The sequence below is a fragment of the Selaginella moellendorffii genome, unplaced genomic scaffold (genome assembly GCF_000143415.4).
Source record: "Selaginella moellendorffii unplaced genomic scaffold, v1.0 SELMOscaffold_8, whole genome shotgun sequence".
Taxonomy (NCBI): Eukaryota; Viridiplantae; Streptophyta; class Lycopodiopsida; order Selaginellales; family Selaginellaceae; genus Selaginella; species Selaginella moellendorffii.
Window position 1 is genome coordinate 3,597,507 of NW_003314269.1, and position 19,126 is coordinate 3,616,632.

A 19,126-nucleotide genomic window follows, 5' to 3' on the forward strand; every position below is an offset into this window, starting at 1 on the left:
TGCAAGCGCGAGTACGAAGCAAAATGCAAAACCTAACCTCACACGCGCGAAATGTCACAACGGTTGGTAATCCCGCCACGTCATCATTCCTCGGACTTAGGCGCCACCATTAATTTCTGGATTGCCGCGCGCATGCAAGCACGCAAAATCCAAAAGAAATCCGCAACATCATCATTCCTCGGACTGCATGCACGCGAAATCCAAAAGAAAGATCATGATTGGGATATCATTTAATACCCTCACTATATTTATACCATGCATGATTGGATATTCCAAAGCATCTTGTATTTCCAAAAATGGCATATGTTCAGCTAAATAAAGAAATTCTATCTGTTTCTATTTTTCTCTCAAATCAATATTATAGCGTGTGGGCTCATGCAATTTTGAACCAAAGAAACCCAAAAAACGTTGGACCCAAAATATTTTAAAAAAACCCAAAAAACCCTAAACATTTTAAACCCAAAAATCCAGGCGTCCTGTGGCATTATTCCTTGAATGGCGTGTGGGCACATGCCATTTTCAGGGCCAAATGCTGAATGGAGAAAAATTCCCTTTCAGTGCAAATGCTGCAAGAAGCAGATGCCGAGCACAAAGGACTGCAACTACCTCACATGACACAGATAAACTTTTCTCTATTTGGCAAAGATAAACTTTATAGCGTGTGAGCTCATGCAATTCTGAACCCAAAAAATACACCAAAAAATTCTCGGCATCATCTGGCGTTATCTCTTGAATGGCGTGGGGCCACATGCCATTTTCAGGGGCACATAGGAGTATTTTCCTAGGATATTCTGACACGCGCGAGATTTTTTTGAGTTTTCTGGAGATCCAACTGTTAGATCGCAACTAGATTTTACAGAATGGTATACAATGTCTTTCTTGATGACCCTGCAAAGAAGCATCTCGATCGGACACCACATGAGACCACACGAGCCTTACAATGTTTCAGGGGCATTTGCCATAGATCCGACCGTTATTTTGCTCCAAGATTTTACAGTTTGGTGTGCATTGACCTTTCCATCGACACTGCAAAGGGACATCACAATCAGATGCGGGATCACAAGAAACTAACTTCACTAACTCTGGTTTCACCAAGATCTACGTAAGGAGTTATGAAATGAAAGGACCCTCTCTATTGAAATGTGTTTATGGTCCTAGGGGCATTGTGACATATCAAAGGATTTTGCATCAAGTTCTGTATTTGCATGTTTATCAAGCTACTGAATTGCTAAACCCTAAACCCTAAACCCTAAACATGTGGCAAATGCTGCGTGAAGAAAGATGCCCTTTCTGGGCAAATGCTGTAAGAGGCAGATGCCGAACAGATGTATCTCAGGCTAGCGAAGGGGACAAACGAAAGCTAGCTATAAACATGACGGGATGCAAATAGATTACTGGGCTGGTCCTGCGAAAATCAAAAACCATAATTGAAAACATTGAAAATGCAAAAAGAAAAGTTTATAATATTTTTGAATTTTAAGCAACCAAAGGAATGTAAGTAGGGCATGTGTTTGTAAGTTTAAAAATGCCTCAACCACTTAAATTCCCAAGTAAATAAAGCTGTTTCTATTTTTGGTACAGGTAAACTTTATAGCGTGTGGGCTCATGCAATTTTGAACCCAAAAATGCACCAAAAAATGCTCGACTAGCATTATTCTTTGAATGGCGTGTGGCCTTATATTGCCATAAATGGACGTACACACACAGCATAATTATTCCTTTACATGGCGAATAATCTTGGCGCGGATCGCTGACATGGCATGGCAAAGTTCGAATCACTGACATGGCACAGTTGGATCGAGGCAAGGACATGATGTGACAAAGTTCAACCTCCGACAGCAAAGTCTAGAAGCTACTCAGTTTGAAATTTGTCAGAGGAGTCATAAGATCTGGTTTGTCAGAGGATTTGATGTGACGTTCAAGCGTGTGTTATTTTTGAATTCTCGAACTCATTCCTAGGTCTATCATTTTTGTGCGCCGTGTTCTTGGTTCCGCTGAGCGCAGTGAGCGCTGCTTGTGTAAGCGGCGTTGTGAGCTGTGGTTTATGCGTCTATGAGCGGTTGCGGCATTGCGAGCGCCATTGCGAGCGGCAGTTTATGCGAGTGGCAGTTTGTGCGAGCGGCGCTACGAGCAGTTGTGGTGTTGCGAGCGGCGCTACGAGCAGTTGCAGTGTTGCGAGCGGCACTGTCTTTGGTGTGGCTACCGCTTCCTCTTGATATTCGGCACTTGTGCTTCCTGGTATGTTCACCATGGAATGGCTTAGGACCACATTTAGAAATGGCATGAGGCCACATGCCATCTTGGGCCCTTGCAATTTCATGGCTAGCGTATTGTCATGTATGTTTTTACTTGCTTGCAGCTGTGTGTATATCAAGATGGCATGTGGCCTCATGCTATTGAGGTTGTTTGGTATGTTATGATTTAGGCCATTCTCCAATCATTTTTTGTATGGTTTTAACTTCTTTTCTGCACTTTCAGAATGGCCTTCAGGGTTGGGGAAAAGGTTTACATTTTGAATGGTGGAAAAAGAGTTGCAAAAGGGACCCTTGTGTATATGGATCAGAACTTTGTTATACACTGTCAAAGGCTTGGGGAAGGCAATGCTGCTGTATCAGTAGAGATTGTCTTCGATGGGAATGTGGTCGCTATTGAACGAGGAGAGATGGTCGTCGGGGTAAATGTTGTTGTTGCCTTGAAAAATCTTCAGAAGAAAGTAGATGTTAGGGATAGCGCAAGTGCGACGCATGTTCCCTCCACGGATCTTAAGAACCGTGCTACATGGATTCAGGCGAAGGTGTTTCTAAACAACCCTGAGGGGGAGGTGGTAGCTGAGGGCTTAGCCACAGTTGTCGATCCAAGAGATGCGGTTGCTAATCAAGAATTGGGCTGGGATGATATTGGAGTTGCGATTTTAGAGGTTGTTGACACAGAAGAAAATAGTCTGACTATTGAAAGCATTGTGCGGTGGAAATTGAGGCAGTTAGTGTTTGAGAATGTGAAGGATTCACAATCAAACACCACTACAACTGATGACAGAACATCTCTTCATGGGAAAAGAAAGTACACCTTCCTAAAGCACAGCCAAAGGGATCTGAGCAACGAACCGAAAAGGCAGAAAATGGCGATGGAGGTTCGAATGGTCTCGACAGTTGCTTGTTGCAAGAGGAGGTGTTTTTAACATGCTGATTGGGATGCTATTGAAGAGGAGAGAGCAAGATACAAGACATTGTCCTGGAAGGCAGCTCGCAATTTTGTGTATGAGGCATTACGGTCATTTGTTGATGCTTCAGAACATCAGGTGGGGGGCATGGTCTTCCAGAGGGGTTTGGTCTGCATGAAGGCATGGAGAATCATTTATGGAGTCCCTCGAACCACATTCTACAGAATCAAAACTGAGTTCGAGGAACAAAGGGTTCAACAGGCAGTCCATGGGAACGACGGTACGCACAAAACCAGGGGTCATGTTGTATATGGAGAGGCAATCTTCAAGAGGTTTGTTGAGACATGTAGCGAGCAACAACCACATAAAACCCGCCTCTTGGAAGATGGAACACGAGACACCCAACGAGTTCTCCCTTCCATGTATACCAAGGGGGGCCATATTGGAAGATGTGAATCGGGAACTCCAGAGTAATGGCTACAGGAAGCTGAGTCAATCTAGATTTAGTAGATTGTGGAGCAACAGGTTCAGGGATGTGAGTATAGGAAAGTACTCCAGCTTTTCAAAGTGTGACGAGTGCACTGCTATCAAAATGGCTTTGTCGAAGAATTCTTGCAGCACTTAAGAGCGAGAGACGTTGGTTAGAAGGCGGCTCGACCACAACATCGAGCAAAGAAGCTGCAGGACTGCATATTATCATAACAGGATTCTCTCCATGGAGAGACCTGACTCTTACCTCTATATCATCCACGACAAAATGGACCAGAAAAAGACGTGCTTACCTCGACTCAATCCTGCCCCCAAGGCAATCTCTTCATCCATGCAGCTGCCTGTGTCTCTGTTTGGCATAATCGCTCATGGGCATGGTGCCCAGAACTATGGGAACTTCTTTGTACCTCTATGGGGTGGCGGAGGTGCAAACATGATGATTGCGTCCCTAGCAAAACACTTAAGGTCTCTGCAAAGTGCGCAGACTGAGCTGAACGGCCAACCCTTGCATAAGGCCCTTGTCGATTGAACCCCATACAGGGTTCAGCTGGAGGAGGAGCAAAGGCTTGCAATATCACGTGGGGCCCCATGCCATCCCAGTGAATATGTTGGCCGTCAGATTGTAGGGTTATCACGTGAGGCCTCATGCCATTCCGACGAGGCTGGTCGCCCGGTGAATGCACAGCCTCATCCAAATGAAGCAGAATCTCAAGGAAGTTCTTGCGGCCGATGTGGCCTTCCACCCCATCTTCTGCTCCAAACAGACAATGCTGGCAGTGAGAACAAAAACATGTACATCTTCGCGTACTTGGCGATGCTTGTTGCCAAAGGCATATTTGAAACGGTTACACTTGGCTTTCTCATGGTTGGGCACACTCATGAAAACGTCGATGCCATGTTCAGTCACCTGGCAGAGTCCCTCCGGTGATCCAATGTCCTCACCCTCCCACAACTCTACGATGAATTCCAAAATTGCATCAAAGGCACTGTTGAAGCTGCACTTCTGACAGAGGTTCCAGACTTTAAGGGGTTTGTAAGAGGCTACATCAGGGACGGATCCGAAACGCTGATTGGCCACTCCAAGCCTCTTCAATTTCATTTCAGCATGTGTGACGGTGCTCCAGTGATGAGGTACAAGATGAGAGAATGGGACACAGTGTGGCTGCCAGTGGACGGCATTGAACTCTTCAAGAGAGATCCCATAACTGGGGAACCTATGATTCCTCAGGGTTCCCCACGGCCGATGCACCCGGATGGACTCAAAGACCAGGAAAGTATAGTGGCCGAGATTAGACAGCATATTGCCTTCTGGAAGAGGGGGTTGGTGTTTGGTGGAGAATCCTATTTTCAGAGGTGCAAGCCTTTGCTCGAATACTGGGAGAAGATTATATCTGGCCCTGAGTCCTTTTGGCCAGAACCCAAAGCACCAGATAGTAGCGGAACAATGTCCTCTGGAAATGTAGTGACAGATAACAATGTTGAGGATCACTATTGTGGGCCGAGGAACAAGAAGCCGGATTCAGCATTCAATCCAGTACAGGTCTGCAAAGGAATGGTCGTGTTTGCGCTGCATCACTGATGCAGAGGAGGACGTAGAAACTAACTCCTTCAATGTAACTGTGGAGTGGTTCAAGCCAAGTTCCGGATATACGAAGGATTGCCTAGAAAAGAGATGGGTGCTGAATCCAAGGGATCCCAGCATGAGCATATCGGTGGATAATGTTGTGCATGGTTGGATGCAGAAGCAGAGTGCCACCATCACCTTGCCAGACCATGCAAGAGATGCAGCAAGAGCATTCATAACCCGGGTTCAAGGTGAGATTCATTAATATTCCTTTACTAAGTTTCTAATGTATTTTATTTCAAGGTGAACAATCCAAATTTGAATCAGAGGAGGCGTGATGGCATGTGGCCTTATGCCATTCCTAGGTGAGATGATACAAATAACAAGTATAAATTCTTAGTTGTTCTAGCAAATCTTACTTAAAGTTTAAGGTGAACAAGCCGAATATGAATTCATCGGATTGTTATAACAAATTGCGAGGTGATGGCATGAGGCGATACGCCATTTGAGAGTGGTAGCCATTCCTATATGAGGTGAGTGAAATATTTATTAGAAATACCTCATTCAATTGTGCACTTCTAAGTCTTGGTCCACTCAGTACTGTTTGCATGTTTTTATTTTAATTCTTTCTCTAAAATGTTATTTAGCATGTGGCTTCATGCCATTGCTCTCCACAATCATGCATTGAATTTTTCTATCCTTGCATAATACTTCTCCATATATATAGCATGTGCGCACATGTGATATGGTTCATTAGGCCTGATATAGTGTGTGAGGTAAAACAAAGATGATGTGACATATGCATTTACCAATCACACGTGCATAAATCTAATAATATGGCGTGTGGCCCATATTAATGGCACATAAACCCATATTGTGGGCTTACGTGCTTTATGTACCATCATTCCCTTGCAGCGTGTGTGTTGATTTCCTTTTATAACACAACGAACTCCATATTTTAGGGTGAAGAGCGTTCTCATGGCAAGCACAAAATCTGTAAGTGAGGCAGAAAAGGAGACGGAGAAGGAGATAGATGAAGATGTAGAATATATAAGTCTTCCAAACTCCCCGTATTATACTCCAGGTGATCATTTTTCTGAACAAACGGCAACATTAACAACTATCGAGAACGCCCCAGTAACGTCAGAGACAACAATCCAAAGCAAAACAACTAACCCAGAGAAGGATGATAGTACCGCTAAGAGTACCAAAAAGGAGGTGTCCACTAGCGCTTAGGCTTATAATGGCGTGTGCCCTCATGCCATTTACTTGATCACCAAATACCTTTTTCCCTTTGCACTAGTATATCTTAATACCGGTCTGAGAAATAGAATGGCATGTGCCCTCAGGCCTTTTACTAAATCACCTTTGAAAGAAATGCAAGCCTCTATGTCGTAAAAAAAAGGTACTAGAGAAATTCCTTAATAATATGAATGTTATTTTGTTTCATGAAAATACACTAAGGGTCAAATGAGTTAAATGACTTCTCCAGACTAGCAATGCCTCTTGCTACACCTTCACAATTAGATTCGTTAGAAAAAGATAACATTAAATAATATCTAAATGTTCTCACCATTAAGTTATATGTCTGGCTAATAGGAATGACGTTCATCTTGGAAAGCTCACCACACGCTCAATGAACAAACAAATAGTGTGTGCGCGCATGCCATCGCTCTTCTTTAGCTTCAGATTCGGCTTGTTCACCTTGACAATGAGATTTATTATACAACCAGATGGACTCAGTCTGGACATAAAGTCACCGCGCTAGTCACCATGCCCCAGATATGTCTAGCCTCTGGACAAAAAACATATAATTTCACGTCATTTTCAAATACTTGAAAATTTGTACCTAGTCCCATTTTACTGAATAAATCCCACTTTAACGAAATAGAGCTTCTATAAGGATTAAGTTCACTTTCTCGTAATGAGATTTTGAAGTTTAAACCGAAGACATACCTGGAGTATAAAAAAGCAACACAACAAGTTGCCTTTAGTCACTTGCTCATGGAACAATATCAGCAGCTGTATATTGGTACCTTGGACAAGAATAAAAACTCTAGGAATAAACAAAGTGATCGAAAACAGAGGGTAGAAGGAAAGTTTTGCCCTAGAGGCTCATAAACAACAATTAACAAATGTGGCGGTTCATGACCACTAGCAACTTCTTTTAATCCTAAGCCCTCTATTCCTCTTTCTAGTGGGTAGAAGTAGCAACAACTTGTGAAATTTACCCCTAGCAGAACAGGTAGTGTGGGTTATTGCTTCCATTATGGAGAGATAGGATATATGTCCTTGAAATGTCTAACCAAATATAAAAGAAGATCTCATGTTAATGTCATGAGGGAAGATGGTGATGGTGAAGTTGAAGGGATTGATGAATTGGTCAATGTAGACTATAAGGAAGAGGAGGTGAGTTACTTTTGTTACTTTCCTCAAACTTTTCTTGTAATCAATGCAAACACTAATCTATTAACCTATCTAGTAGGTTTTATTTGTGAACACCGAATTTGAGTGATGGTTGACACAAGAGCTAAGTATAGCATGATATCCAAAGACTTAGTTATATTGTTAAGATTGAATGTTAAGGACTTGCCCATACACTTTTGGTTTGTAGAAGGTGGGCAAGTAGATAGAAGATTTGTGAGTGATGTTCCAATAAAAATATCCAAATGGAAAGAAAAAGTGAACTTGGTAGTGTTGAATATACTAAATTTTCAGATGGTGTTTGATATAAATTTTTTCAATAAATATATAAAAGGGATTTATGGTGCTACACAAAGTCACATTATAGGTCAAAAGGACATCTTGATGTGTCCTTCTAGTTACAAAAGCACTCTTCAAAATATTGAGATGCTAAGTTTTTGATTGCAAAAGCCACTCAAAAAGTAATTAAGAAGAGATGTCAAACCTTTTGGGGTCAAGTGATAGAAACTAAGGGTGATGGTGACTCTGTTCAAGCTAGTGACGGGGTTAATCTTGTACCAAAGGAAATATTGGAATTGTTAGTGTGAAATCAAGATATCGTTTTGATGGATTTGCTGCCAAAGTTATTGCGTAGCTGTGAGGTTGATTATCAAATTAAGGTTATTCTAGGTCTCAAACCACCTACAAAAGCTCCATATTGTTTGCACATCAAAAAGATGGCTGAACTCAAGAAGCAACTTATGGAGTTTTTTGACAAAAATCATATTCAACTAAATAAATGATCTTATGGAGCATTGGTCATTTTTGTTATAAAAAAGGATGGTACCATGAGGATATGTATTAATTATTGAGTTCTCAACAAAATCATGGTCAAAAACAATTATCCTTTACCTCACATTAATAATTTGTTTGACCAACTCTTAAAGGCTAAGTATTTTATACGACTTGATTTGTGGTTTAAATATTATCAAATATGGGTAATAGATTAGGATGTGAAGAAGATAACCTTCAAGACTTGGTATAGATTCTATGAATTCCTTGTCATGCCATTTGGATTATATAATGCTTTAGCAACATTCAACACAATGATAGAAAGAATATTTAAAGATTATTTGGACACATTTATTGTCCTATATATCAATGATGTTTTAATCTTTAATAAAACATTAGAAGATTATTTGAAACACTTGGAGCTAATATTTTAGAAGTTGTATGAACACAAACTATATGCTAAGGAAAGTAAATGTGCTTTTAGACAATTATGCGTGAACTTTCTTAAATATATAATTAGTGGTGGCATAATTGAGGTGGATCCAAAAAGGTAGAAGCAGTAAAGTCTTAGGAAGTCCCAACCACTATATCAAATATTCATTCCTTTCTTGGTTTAGTAGGATACTATCACAAGTTTATTCACAATTTTGTAAGTATTGCTCTTTCATTAACTAAATTAATGAAGGGTAATATTATATTCATTGGACACCAATTTGTTAATGTGCTTTTGTACGGTTGATAATTCTTATTCTCAAAATCCTAAATCTTCATAAACCCTTCGAACTCTATTGTGATGCATTTAGCTATGTGATAGATGCCATGTTACGGCAAGATTGTGACAATGCAATTGGTGTTACACTAAGGCAACACAATTGTCCCATTGCATTTTACTCCAACAAATTAGATAAAACCCAACAAAGATGGCTAGCACACGAAAGAAAAATATTTACTTTTGTGTCAATATTGGAACATTGAAGATATTATTTAAGTGGACATACCAAGGTTTATACGAATAGTAACAAATTGAGCTACTTTGCTACATAGCCAAAGTTTATGCCAAAACAAATTCGTTGGCAAGAGAAACTTGCTAGATTTGATAATGAAATCATTTATAAATTTGGTAAAAACAATATTGGATACGTTGAGTCAAAACTACCACTTTATTAATTTACATTAATTTGTAATTGCTATTGAAAATGAATATACTTGCTTCTACTGAATTTAGGGATCTTGTCGGCTAGAGATTCGACACAGCACACGGAATGCACGCGGGATGAGGCAGGCCTTGAGCATTTGTAGCTCTATCGCTCGGTCTTCCTTGAGCACAATCTCCTCCATCGTGTAGCGCGCCCACCTTCTCGACCTCCTCCCTTCTGCCGCCTCTAGCAGCATTTCCAGCCACGAGGCGTTGTTCTTGAGCGGCACGAAGCTGAGGTACGTCTTGTAGGCCACCACTTCCCCATTCATCTTGATCGGCAGCGACGGCCCTTGCTGCTTCCATCGCCATCCCTCCAGCGTCGTCCTCGATCGCGCCGGCCGGCAGAAGTAATATTTCGTCCTCGAGAAGAAATATCGCGTTCCAGCTACAAAGACGAACACATCCGTGGTAGAATTCTAGTAGAGTAGAGAGGAACGACAGGATGGAGAGAATTTTCTTCTCTGTCAGCTCTCCAGTGACTCACCTGGAGAATTTCGCAGGAGCAAAGCCGGATGCATCGCGTAAACATCGGCCTCGGGGATGTGGAAGTCGAGCCTGGTTCTTGCCTTTTTACGCCGAAGCGCGTCCACGAGGAAGCTATCATCCGACTGGGTCTTGCGAACTCTCTTGTTCCTAGACTCCACTCCTCCGGCTACTTCTGGACTCCTCTGGAGTGGATCCATGGTTGGGTGATAGTCCCGGAGCCCCGGAAGTGTGAAGTCGTCGTCGTCATCCACAACTTCGCACTGGAGAAGATCTCTAAGAAACCCGGTGAGAGATTTTTCTTTTTCCTCCAAGTTCTTGAAAGGAAGGTGGCTTCTTCACTTACCTTGACGTCCGTGGCGGCATCAACGTCGATGACCAAGTTGTCCCGGAGAGCCCGCTTAAACGCTGCACGGAACTCCCGGATCCTGGAAGAACAGGCACCGGAGATCGGATCATGAAAGAGAGCAGCGCTTCTCTTCGTACCTGGCGTTTTCCTGGCGGGCATGTTCTTGACAATTTCCATCGCCGCACTGAAACTTGGTTTCCTGGGCTCGGACATTCACTGGTGGTGTCGAGGCAGCAACTTTTCCCCACTGCTGCTTTTCTTCTTCCAGCAAGACTCTGGGATCGAGCAGGCTGTTCCAGCATTCGTCTGCGACGATGGCGTCGTCCATCGAAGCCAGGCAGCCGTCCGTGAAGCTGTAGAAGAAGGCAGCACGCTCGTCTTCCGCAGCAGCGTCAATAGGTGGTGGCGAGGAATCCGTGAAGTTCTCCATAGCAGCAGCAGCAGCAGCAGCGCACTGGCTGAGGAGAAAGAGCCCGCTACGATCGAGCTCCTCGCACTGTTGCTGCTCGAGAACCCACTGGACCTGGAAAGGAGCGGCTTTTTCACTCCAACACCATGGACACTGGCAGCAGCAAGCGCAAGAACAAGCAGCGCATGGCTCGAGCACGCAAACAACAGGAGAAAGGTGGATGAAGCCGCTGGGAGGAAGAGGAGGAGGAGAGTGATTGTACGAGGACGAGGCGCCGTCGACAACAGCTTGGAGCGAGTAAGAATCATCGGCTGTGTCGAGAATCATCGCTTCTTCCTGCGAGAATCAAGCGGCGAGAGGGAGAAAAGAGATGCAAGATCGAAGAACTCAAACTTCTTCCGCTACTTGGCGACGAACGAGACGAAAACGAGCAAGAAGAACCAAAAGACAACGAGGTAAGCTCGCTTGCTCTTCCATCGTTTTGTGCTTATAGCGCGAAGCTTTGCCAGTCTGCTTGCGTCGACAGCGACACCGATTTGCCATCATCAACCGGATTTCCAAATGCAACGGACTGGGAAGAGACGCTATCGCAGCTAAAGTAAGAAGAAACAAACTATCTTTTTTCCGAGAGCTTATCATTCCCGTACTAAAGTGGCAGGATACCTCCATCCAGCCATGGCTAACTTGGTGGTGGTACGTCCGCCACCCCGCGTAGGAAGTGGAACTATCGCTTCTCTTTTGTGGTGAGAAGCTTACGTGTGACACGTCGCTCACCGGGTTTCGTCCTTGTTCTCTTAACCGTAGGAGGAGGTTCTGTGCGCGAAGATTCTCCGAGTGTACGCTGTACCCCACCAAATGTGGCGACATCAATTTGAGGGGGATCTGGCAGTGGATACTTGGTAAAAATGTAACTTGGTAAGCTCCAGGCTTTCTTTTCTATCCGTATTTGTTCATTACCTAGATGTTACGAGAGAGCACCTGGTTGCTCCAAAAGTCAGGATTCTACGACAAACACCAATGCTGCGCACAAAACTTTTTTGCCACATCTGTTCTTTGTTCTTTTCTTAGACTCGTTTTTCATGGTTATTATATTTTTTTAAAAAAAAATCTTCTTGAAAATAACAAATCTAAACTCAAACTTGATTATAACTTAAAAATGTCTAAGCAAGTGCTTCACTAAAAACTATTTGGCCTCAACAAAATGAAGGAGTTACCACCACTTCTGTGCACATTCTCATCATAAAGTAAGCCTTTATCATGCCAAAACAGAAGCAAAAACAAGAATAAAAATAGTAGCCAAGTTGGTGATATTCCCCTACATTCCTTCACTATATATTGCAACATATGAAATATTACAATATTGATAGGCTTTACGGTCTGTGGAACTCTTGATGATCTCCCATCCAGTATCTTGGTAGCAGCTGTCTTGTTTTCTTTCACCTTCTTTTGGAGGCTTAGCATTGGAACAAGGTGGCAACAACGGATGATTTTATGTGTGACTTGAGCTACTTCTATATCTGCTTCAAGAATCATTTCAAGAAATCACTAAAAACCAATTTAAACTTTTAAAAGTTTTTAAAAGAAATTATTTATATATATATGCTTATTAAAAATACATATTAATATTTATAAACCACAAGTAACAAACTCATAAGCTTATATTATAATAACATAAATTCACAAGAGAATAGCATTATTCTAAAAGAGCCTTTAAATGGTTTCAGCCATACACTTTTTGATTTTTGGTTTGTTTAAGCTGGTAAAGGGGCTAATGACTATATTTATAATATGCTTGGATATTTTAGGATATCTATATGCTTGTTATCCATTTGGATTAATTTTGTATTTATAATTTATAAACATGTTTACAATTTATAAACTTTTCTAATCACTTTCTAATATATTATAAATTATTTTACCATTTAATGGTAATACGATTAATCTGATATTTATAAATTCAAGATTTAAAGACTAAAAAAGAAAAAATATAGTTAAAAAGGTAAGGTTAATCGGACCCTAAACCAGTCTACTTAGAATTTATTTGCACAAAATAAATATATTAAAAGAATATATCAATTTTCATATCCACCAACATTATCATGTTGTAATATCATTCTACATATCTTATCTTCATTAGGAATGAAATCTCTTTCAACATTAAATAAGTCAAGATGTTAACTTATTATCTTTTTTTATCTATATTATAAAATGGTAACTAATGTCCTTCATAAAAGGAAAAGAAAATATCAATATCTAGCATCAGTTTCTGCTTTATTTACACATCAATTTGTACATTAATTATATGATTACACTAGTTAACATTTTGTTTAATTAGACTCCATAAATTAACTGGATATTGGTATTCAAACTCTTACCTTATTGCCGTTCACAAAATGCGATAAAATATGAATACAAAAGCATGAAAAAAATGCAGTATATATGGATTGCCATAGTATTAATTTTATAGAAACCTCATAAATAATTCAGTTTTTTATACTAATACAAGTTTATCTTAATAAAAACCTTAACAAATATATATTTTTATTAAAATATATCTAATATTATATTATATTTTTTACTCAACACTTGAATAGGAACAGACGGATTAACTTGTTCTTATGTGAGATTAACTTGTTCTTATCACCAATACTTTTGTGAAGAAATAAAATAGTCCAATGCTTCACACCAACATTTCTTGAGGCCAAAACTAAATTCCACAATTTGTGTTAAAGTAATGCTTTGTTTTCTTGTGTATAATAAATATTATTAAAACTTTAATAATATTAGCTAAACTTAAATAATTTACATTAGTAATATTTACAAAAATTTGAGAGAGTGATAGCACAACACAAAAGGTTCTAAATCATTCTGTTTGCTGAAGAGAAAGTTTGGTTTTCCTGCAATACTTGGTTTAAAACACTCAGAACTTAATAAATGAGCTTTATAGATTTTGGATTTCAACTCTACTATTGTCAATGGAAGGGCTATTTGACTACTTTTTATGTTGCTCTTTGCACTTTATTACTAGTGATGGTAGTTACTCATGGATCAGGAAACTCATGGGTATAAAGGAAAAAATATGCAATAAAAAGTTTTAATTTTGTATTTGTTAGAGTTTCCATTTTTTAATTCTTTTCTTTATTATTTTATCAATAGTTTTATCATCTCAACTTCTCTCAATAATAAACTCTTGACATTTTGAACACTCTGCTTGATGGCTTTGCAAATGTTTTTCTTTAACTCTACCAAATCTTGATGCTTTACGGAAGTCATACCAAGTCAATAAATCTTCAGCACCAACAAAGATTTTCTAATTTTGAGCTGAAAATTGGTATGTTAACAAAGTTTGATAGTAAATATATGATAAAGTCAATAAACTTAGAAGGAAGAGCTGACTTGTTCTCAACACTGAAAGATGTTAGATGAACAACTATGGTAAAAATAGAAAAAACATATCCTGATAACAAATATCTTGAAACTTAGCTAAAGATATATAAGAGATTGAAGAAGCATGAGATCTAAAATAAATCTAATATCATCAAATAATTATAACAAGATCAATGAAAATGATTTATACGTTGGGTTATAATTTGAATATTCTTAGTAAGTATAGATATTATTTTCAGGTAGCCAAATTATTATTGGTGTTAGGTAAATGGATTGATTCTGTTTTTTATATTTAAATATATATATTTGGGTACAGCACACTTGTATATATATATATATATATAGTTTGGGTACAGCACACTTGTGCCCAACTATGAAGCATAAGACTTTACCTGGATGTAATGAGTGAAAATCAAAGAACAACAACGACACCAAAGTTTAAGAAGGTTTTACCAAAAATTTTAGCTTAGCTAATTTTAAAACCAAAGACTCTAATTATTGCAGTCACGTCCCGACACACTTAGATTCCAGCCACGTGTTTGCATTTTACCGTTTGCATGGCAGCGTCTCTGCCGTCGATGCCGGCATCGAACGACAATCTGTAGATATCGTCCTAATGGCGTGGCGCAGCCTGCCCCGTTAGATCCAGTTCCTATTTTATTCTGGTTTACGCTTTTTTTTTTTCTCGTCTAGGGTTCCAGGGATTCACCGCACATTTTTTTTGCCGCTGTGCCCCCAGGGATCGATCGATGCGGCGTGGCGATGGCGTCGCGCGCTGATCCGTCTTAGCGCTGGATTCGCCCATGTGAACTGCATGCATTCGCGATTCGAGGTCTTTTTCCACTGAATCCCTGCCTCTTTTTTCGGATCGATGAGAAGCTCCGGCGGCATCCAATCGCGGCTCTAGAAATCCAGCTGCCGGCTACTGCCACAGGGAAGAATCAATCGCAAATATTATGGGATCATCGTCACTGGCACGGGAATTCTAGGACATTGATGGGATGAAGAAGCCAGCGTTCAATGTCATGGAAAGAAAGTGGCTTGTCCCATTGCTCGCCAGCTCCCTCGTCTCCATCACGCTCTTCCTGGCGGCCACTTTCAGCGTCGGCGCGAGCTCCTATGGCGCCAGATCGTCCGTGTTCCATTTGTTCCTCAAGGGCGAGGATCCGGCCGACATGTACGTCGAATCCAAATTGTCACAGGTTCCAGCCTCGGATCTTCCCACGGCCCCCCGGCTCGCCTACTTGATCTCGGGAACTCGTGGGGATGGGGATCGGATGAAGAGGGTGTTGCAAGCGATCTATCACCCCAGGAACCAGTACTTGCTCCATCTGGATTTGGAGGCACCTCCCAGGGAGAGAGTGGAGCTGGCCAGATACGTGAAGATGGATCCAACGTTTACGCTGGCCGGGAATGTACATGTTATAGGGAAGGCTAACTTGGTGACTTATAGAGGCTCGACTATGATCGCATGCACGCTCCACGCCGCCGCGATTCTTCTTCGGCAGAGCAAGGAGTGGGACTGGTTTATCAATCTCAGTGCTTCCGACTATCCCCTCGTTTCCCAAGATGGTACGTAATTCTCTTTTTTTCTTCTCGTTCCGCGTTCTCCTAGAAAAGTTTTGATTGCTCTTTTGTTTGGTCTTGCAGATCTTCTCAATGTGTTTTCGTATCTCCCGAGGGATTTAAATTTCTTGGAACATACGAGTGACATCGGCTGGAAAGAGTAAGGACATGTGCACTGTTGCTATTTTTTTTAGTTTCGGTTGCTCACTAAGATATGAATGAATGACGACTGGCACAGGTTCCAGAGAGCTAAACCAATAATCATCGATCCGGGTCTATACATGAACAAAAAGACTGATATATTCTGGGTGACGCAGAGAAGATCAGTTCCGTCGGCGTTTAAACTTTTCACAGGTATGGCGTTTGTGCAAGTTTCTCTCATGGTATCCGGCATCTTGTCACAGGTTCGGCGTGGGTTGCTTTAACCAGGAATTTCATGGAGTTTTGCATCTGGGGCTGGGACAACCTTCCAAGGACAGTGTTGATGTACTATACGAATTTCCTGTCCTCTCCAGAGGGGTATTTCCACACGGTGATCTGCAACAGTCGCGAGTTCCGGAACACGACGGTGAACCACGACCTCCACTACATCACCTGGGACAATCCTCCAAAGCAGCATCCACTCTCGTTAACCGTCAAGGACTTTGACAACATGAACGCGAGCGGCAGCCCGTTTGGGAGGAAGTTTGACAAGGACGATCCGGTGCTGGACATGATCGACAGCCGGCTGCTGGGGCGGGAGAAGGACCGATTCACTCCTGGTGGATGGTGCCTGGGCTCGTCGGAAAATGGGAATGATCCTTGCTCGGTTATGGGTGATGCTGACGTTCTGCGGCCTAGTGCAGGAGCAAAGAGACTCGAGAGCCTGGTTTTGAAGTTATTGGCCCCCGAGGACTTCCGGAAGAACCAATGCGTCCATTGATGGATGTGATTGGCGAGCGACGATGACAACAACAGCATATTTTCTCTATCAGCTGGGGTGGCTGTAATATACAGGTCTCAAGTAGGAGGTAGGCTCATATAATTTTTCAGGAGGAAATTTTTTTTTGTCGGAAAACTTCTTGGGGGGTAACAAGGCTGTTATTCTTTTCTTTGCTTTGCTCTTGTAGTTCTAAAAGCTCTTGCGTTTGATTCTCACTGCAGTCCTGTGCTTGGCCTTGTAGTCCAAGCTCAGCTTGTCTTTGGACGCCAGCCATTCTTCTTCGGCGGCAGGGGACCTCATGAACGAGCAAGTCTTTTTCTCCAGGAGAGCTTTCACGGATGGCCGAAGCTGCTGGTGCTGTGAGCTCTCGGTAACGTCGTTGCTAGTACTCTTTGAGGTACTGACCGGCAGTGATGTTCCTGTAGTGACTTTGGCTCGTTGGTCGTCAGAATTATCACCTTTCTTCTTGATGTTTGGCACTAAACTTGCCGAACTATTGGATTCCTGTGGTTCGGCTCCTGCTATCGTTGACAAAGAGAATGTCGCACCGCTGCCATCTCCAACCAGAGATTTCCACGAGCTAAACCGGACCCAGCTCTGATCTTTTTGTTTTTCCTGCTGCTGCTTTCTATCAACTTGGTCATCCTTTCTCTCAGGTCCATTTTCGCTTCCTTCGAGAGCTTCTTTAGAGCTTCCATCAGCTTTGTCCGACCGGCTCTTTTTGTTCGAGTGACGAGCAGCTCGGTCTCCAGATTTGTGCTTCTTTGCATCTGGAATTGTAACTTGCTCGTCTTCGAGAGCTTCGCTAACTCCGGTTCCAAATAAATTATCCCCTTTCGTAGCGTTGGCTTCGGTCTACAAACAAAAAGGAACTCACTCGATAGTCGTCAAAGAGATAAACGCAAACGTACCTTTCTTCTTTCTTTCAGCATGCCACCCTCTTCGTCAAGTCCTTCCTCGTCGCATTCTTCTCTCGTAAGAACTTTCTTGCTACTTGTAGCGCTCTTTGTGTCTCGAGACGACCACCTCACGCGGTTAATTTTCTTTGTTTCGTGAGAGCTTCCATCAACCTTTCCCGAACTATTCTGATCAACCTGGATATGTTCCAATTCCTCTTCCACGTCCTGTTCTTCAAAGGAGTCCTCAGAGAGCTCTTCGTTCTCTCTCAGTCCAGCCGCGGCTTCAAACAAAGTATCCCACTTTGTATCGTTGGTTTCAACCTTGGCCTGCGAGAAAGACCAACGCGATGAGACTGACAGAAGAAAACATCGTACCTTTCTCTTTTTTATCAGCCCCGGGAGAACAACGCCATCCTCTTCGTCGAGTTCTTCCTCCTCGCTTTCATTTTCCATAAGAACTTTGTCATTGTCCTCCTTGTCACTTGTAATGTTCTTTTCCTCTTTGGAGTTTGATGCTTTCACGCCACTCGTCTTGTCCTCTTTCTTGTTCTTCTCTCTGAGTAAGTCATCTTCGTCTGGAACGAAAGCATTCACGTCGCCTTCCATTCTTTTTACCTCGATTTGCTTGCCTTTCTTAGTCTCACGGGGAAGTTTGCTGCTCGGATCCCCCTTTTGTTTCTCTTTTTTCTTTCTCTCGCTATTGCTCGTCTCGGCTATGGAGCTTGACCCCAAGTTGCTTCCAGCCGCCTCCACCTCTCGGCTCGATCCGTTCTCATCCAAACGCTTGGATTCCAATTTTTCCACAAGCCTCAAGTAGCCACTGTGCTCAAACTCGAAAGGATCGGTGGCCTCTTGATCTTGGTGTTCTCCGCAGCTACACAGTCCGAGCAAAGCGAGAGGATGGCTGGCGCAGCGCTCAAAACTCCGTTTGTGTTTACCTCCACTCACAACTTTCACCTGGAAGATCACTGCTCAAACTAGAACTAAAGAAAAACCAGAAGCTCGTCACCTTTCGTGATCGCGGGAAAAAAATTTTAAGCGCCCGCGTCGCTGGAACAATCGGCATTTTCGGCCGCTCTTTCTGCTCGCCATCCTTCTTTTGGTCCTCCCTTCCGGCGGCCCATTCTCGTTCCAATCGCTGAAGATAGTGCTCTTTGGCCAATTCCACGCGAAGGCATCCTCCCTTCCACTTACAGCCTTTGTACTGCGGTACAAAAATTTCGTTTTTCATCGATCGGCATCGCATCAATCAATACGATGAAAATACTTACAGTGCTGAAGACCTTACGGAGCGCCGCGGGCGACGAAGCCACGAAATCGATGTAGGCGAAATCGCGATCGCCGCTGCGGATCATCTCCACGGCGCGCACGGCGCCCAGTGATCCAAACGCGCGCTCCAGATCCTGCGCAGCCACGGACGCGCCCAGGCCGCCCACAAAGAGCCTCACTTCCTCTCCCATTTGCCCCATAAACCCTAAAATTGCTAAACCCTCTATTATTACCTT

The 19,126-nt window shown here is 42.3% G+C and overlaps 3 protein-coding genes across 4 annotated transcripts; 2 read left to right on the plus strand and 1 right to left on the minus strand.

Moving 5' to 3' along the window:
• The first annotated feature begins 9,658 nt into the window (after nucleotides 1-9,658).
• On the plus strand, nucleotides 9,659-11,946 carry LOC112345356. Of its 2 annotated transcripts, XM_024671867.1 has the most exons (5): nucleotides 9,660-10,014; nucleotides 10,107-11,302; nucleotides 11,357-11,445; nucleotides 11,500-11,590; nucleotides 11,652-11,946. In XM_024671867.1, exons 2-3 carry the CDS (start codon nucleotides 10,596-10,598, stop codon nucleotides 11,442-11,444), a joined length of 795 nt encoding a protein of 264 aa, XP_024527635.1. In that variant the 5' UTR covers nucleotides 9,660-10,014; nucleotides 10,107-10,595; the 3' UTR covers nucleotide 11,445; nucleotides 11,500-11,590; nucleotides 11,652-11,946. The 2 variants fall into 2 exon arrangements, with proteins under 2 accessions (XP_024527636.1, XP_024527635.1); XM_024671868.1 differs by having other exon boundaries at nucleotides 9,659-11,302; nucleotides 11,521-11,590.
• A 2,992-nt stretch (nucleotides 11,947-14,938) lies between these two features.
• On the plus strand, nucleotides 14,939-16,897 carry LOC112345355 (beta-glucuronosyltransferase GlcAT14A-like). Its single transcript, XM_024671866.1, has 4 exons — nucleotides 14,939-15,806; nucleotides 15,885-15,960; nucleotides 16,039-16,154; nucleotides 16,205-16,897. The coding sequence occupies exons 1-4, from the start codon at nucleotides 15,236-15,238 to the stop codon at nucleotides 16,720-16,722; spliced, it is 1,281 nt and encodes a 426-aa protein (XP_024527634.1). The 5' UTR covers nucleotides 14,939-15,235; the 3' UTR covers nucleotides 16,723-16,897.
• On the minus strand, nucleotides 16,814-19,090 carry LOC9632600 (nucleolar protein 8). The gene is made up of 5 exons (XM_002967479.2): nucleotides 18,893-19,090; nucleotides 18,631-18,825; nucleotides 17,997-18,578; nucleotides 17,634-17,948; nucleotides 16,814-17,577 (listed from the first exon to the last, which is right to left on the minus strand). The coding sequence occupies exons 1-5, from the start codon at nucleotides 19,088-19,090 to the stop codon at nucleotides 16,912-16,914; spliced, it is 1,956 nt and encodes a 651-aa protein (XP_002967525.2). The 3' UTR covers nucleotides 16,814-16,911.
• Between the last annotated feature and the right edge of the window lie 36 nt (nucleotides 19,091-19,126).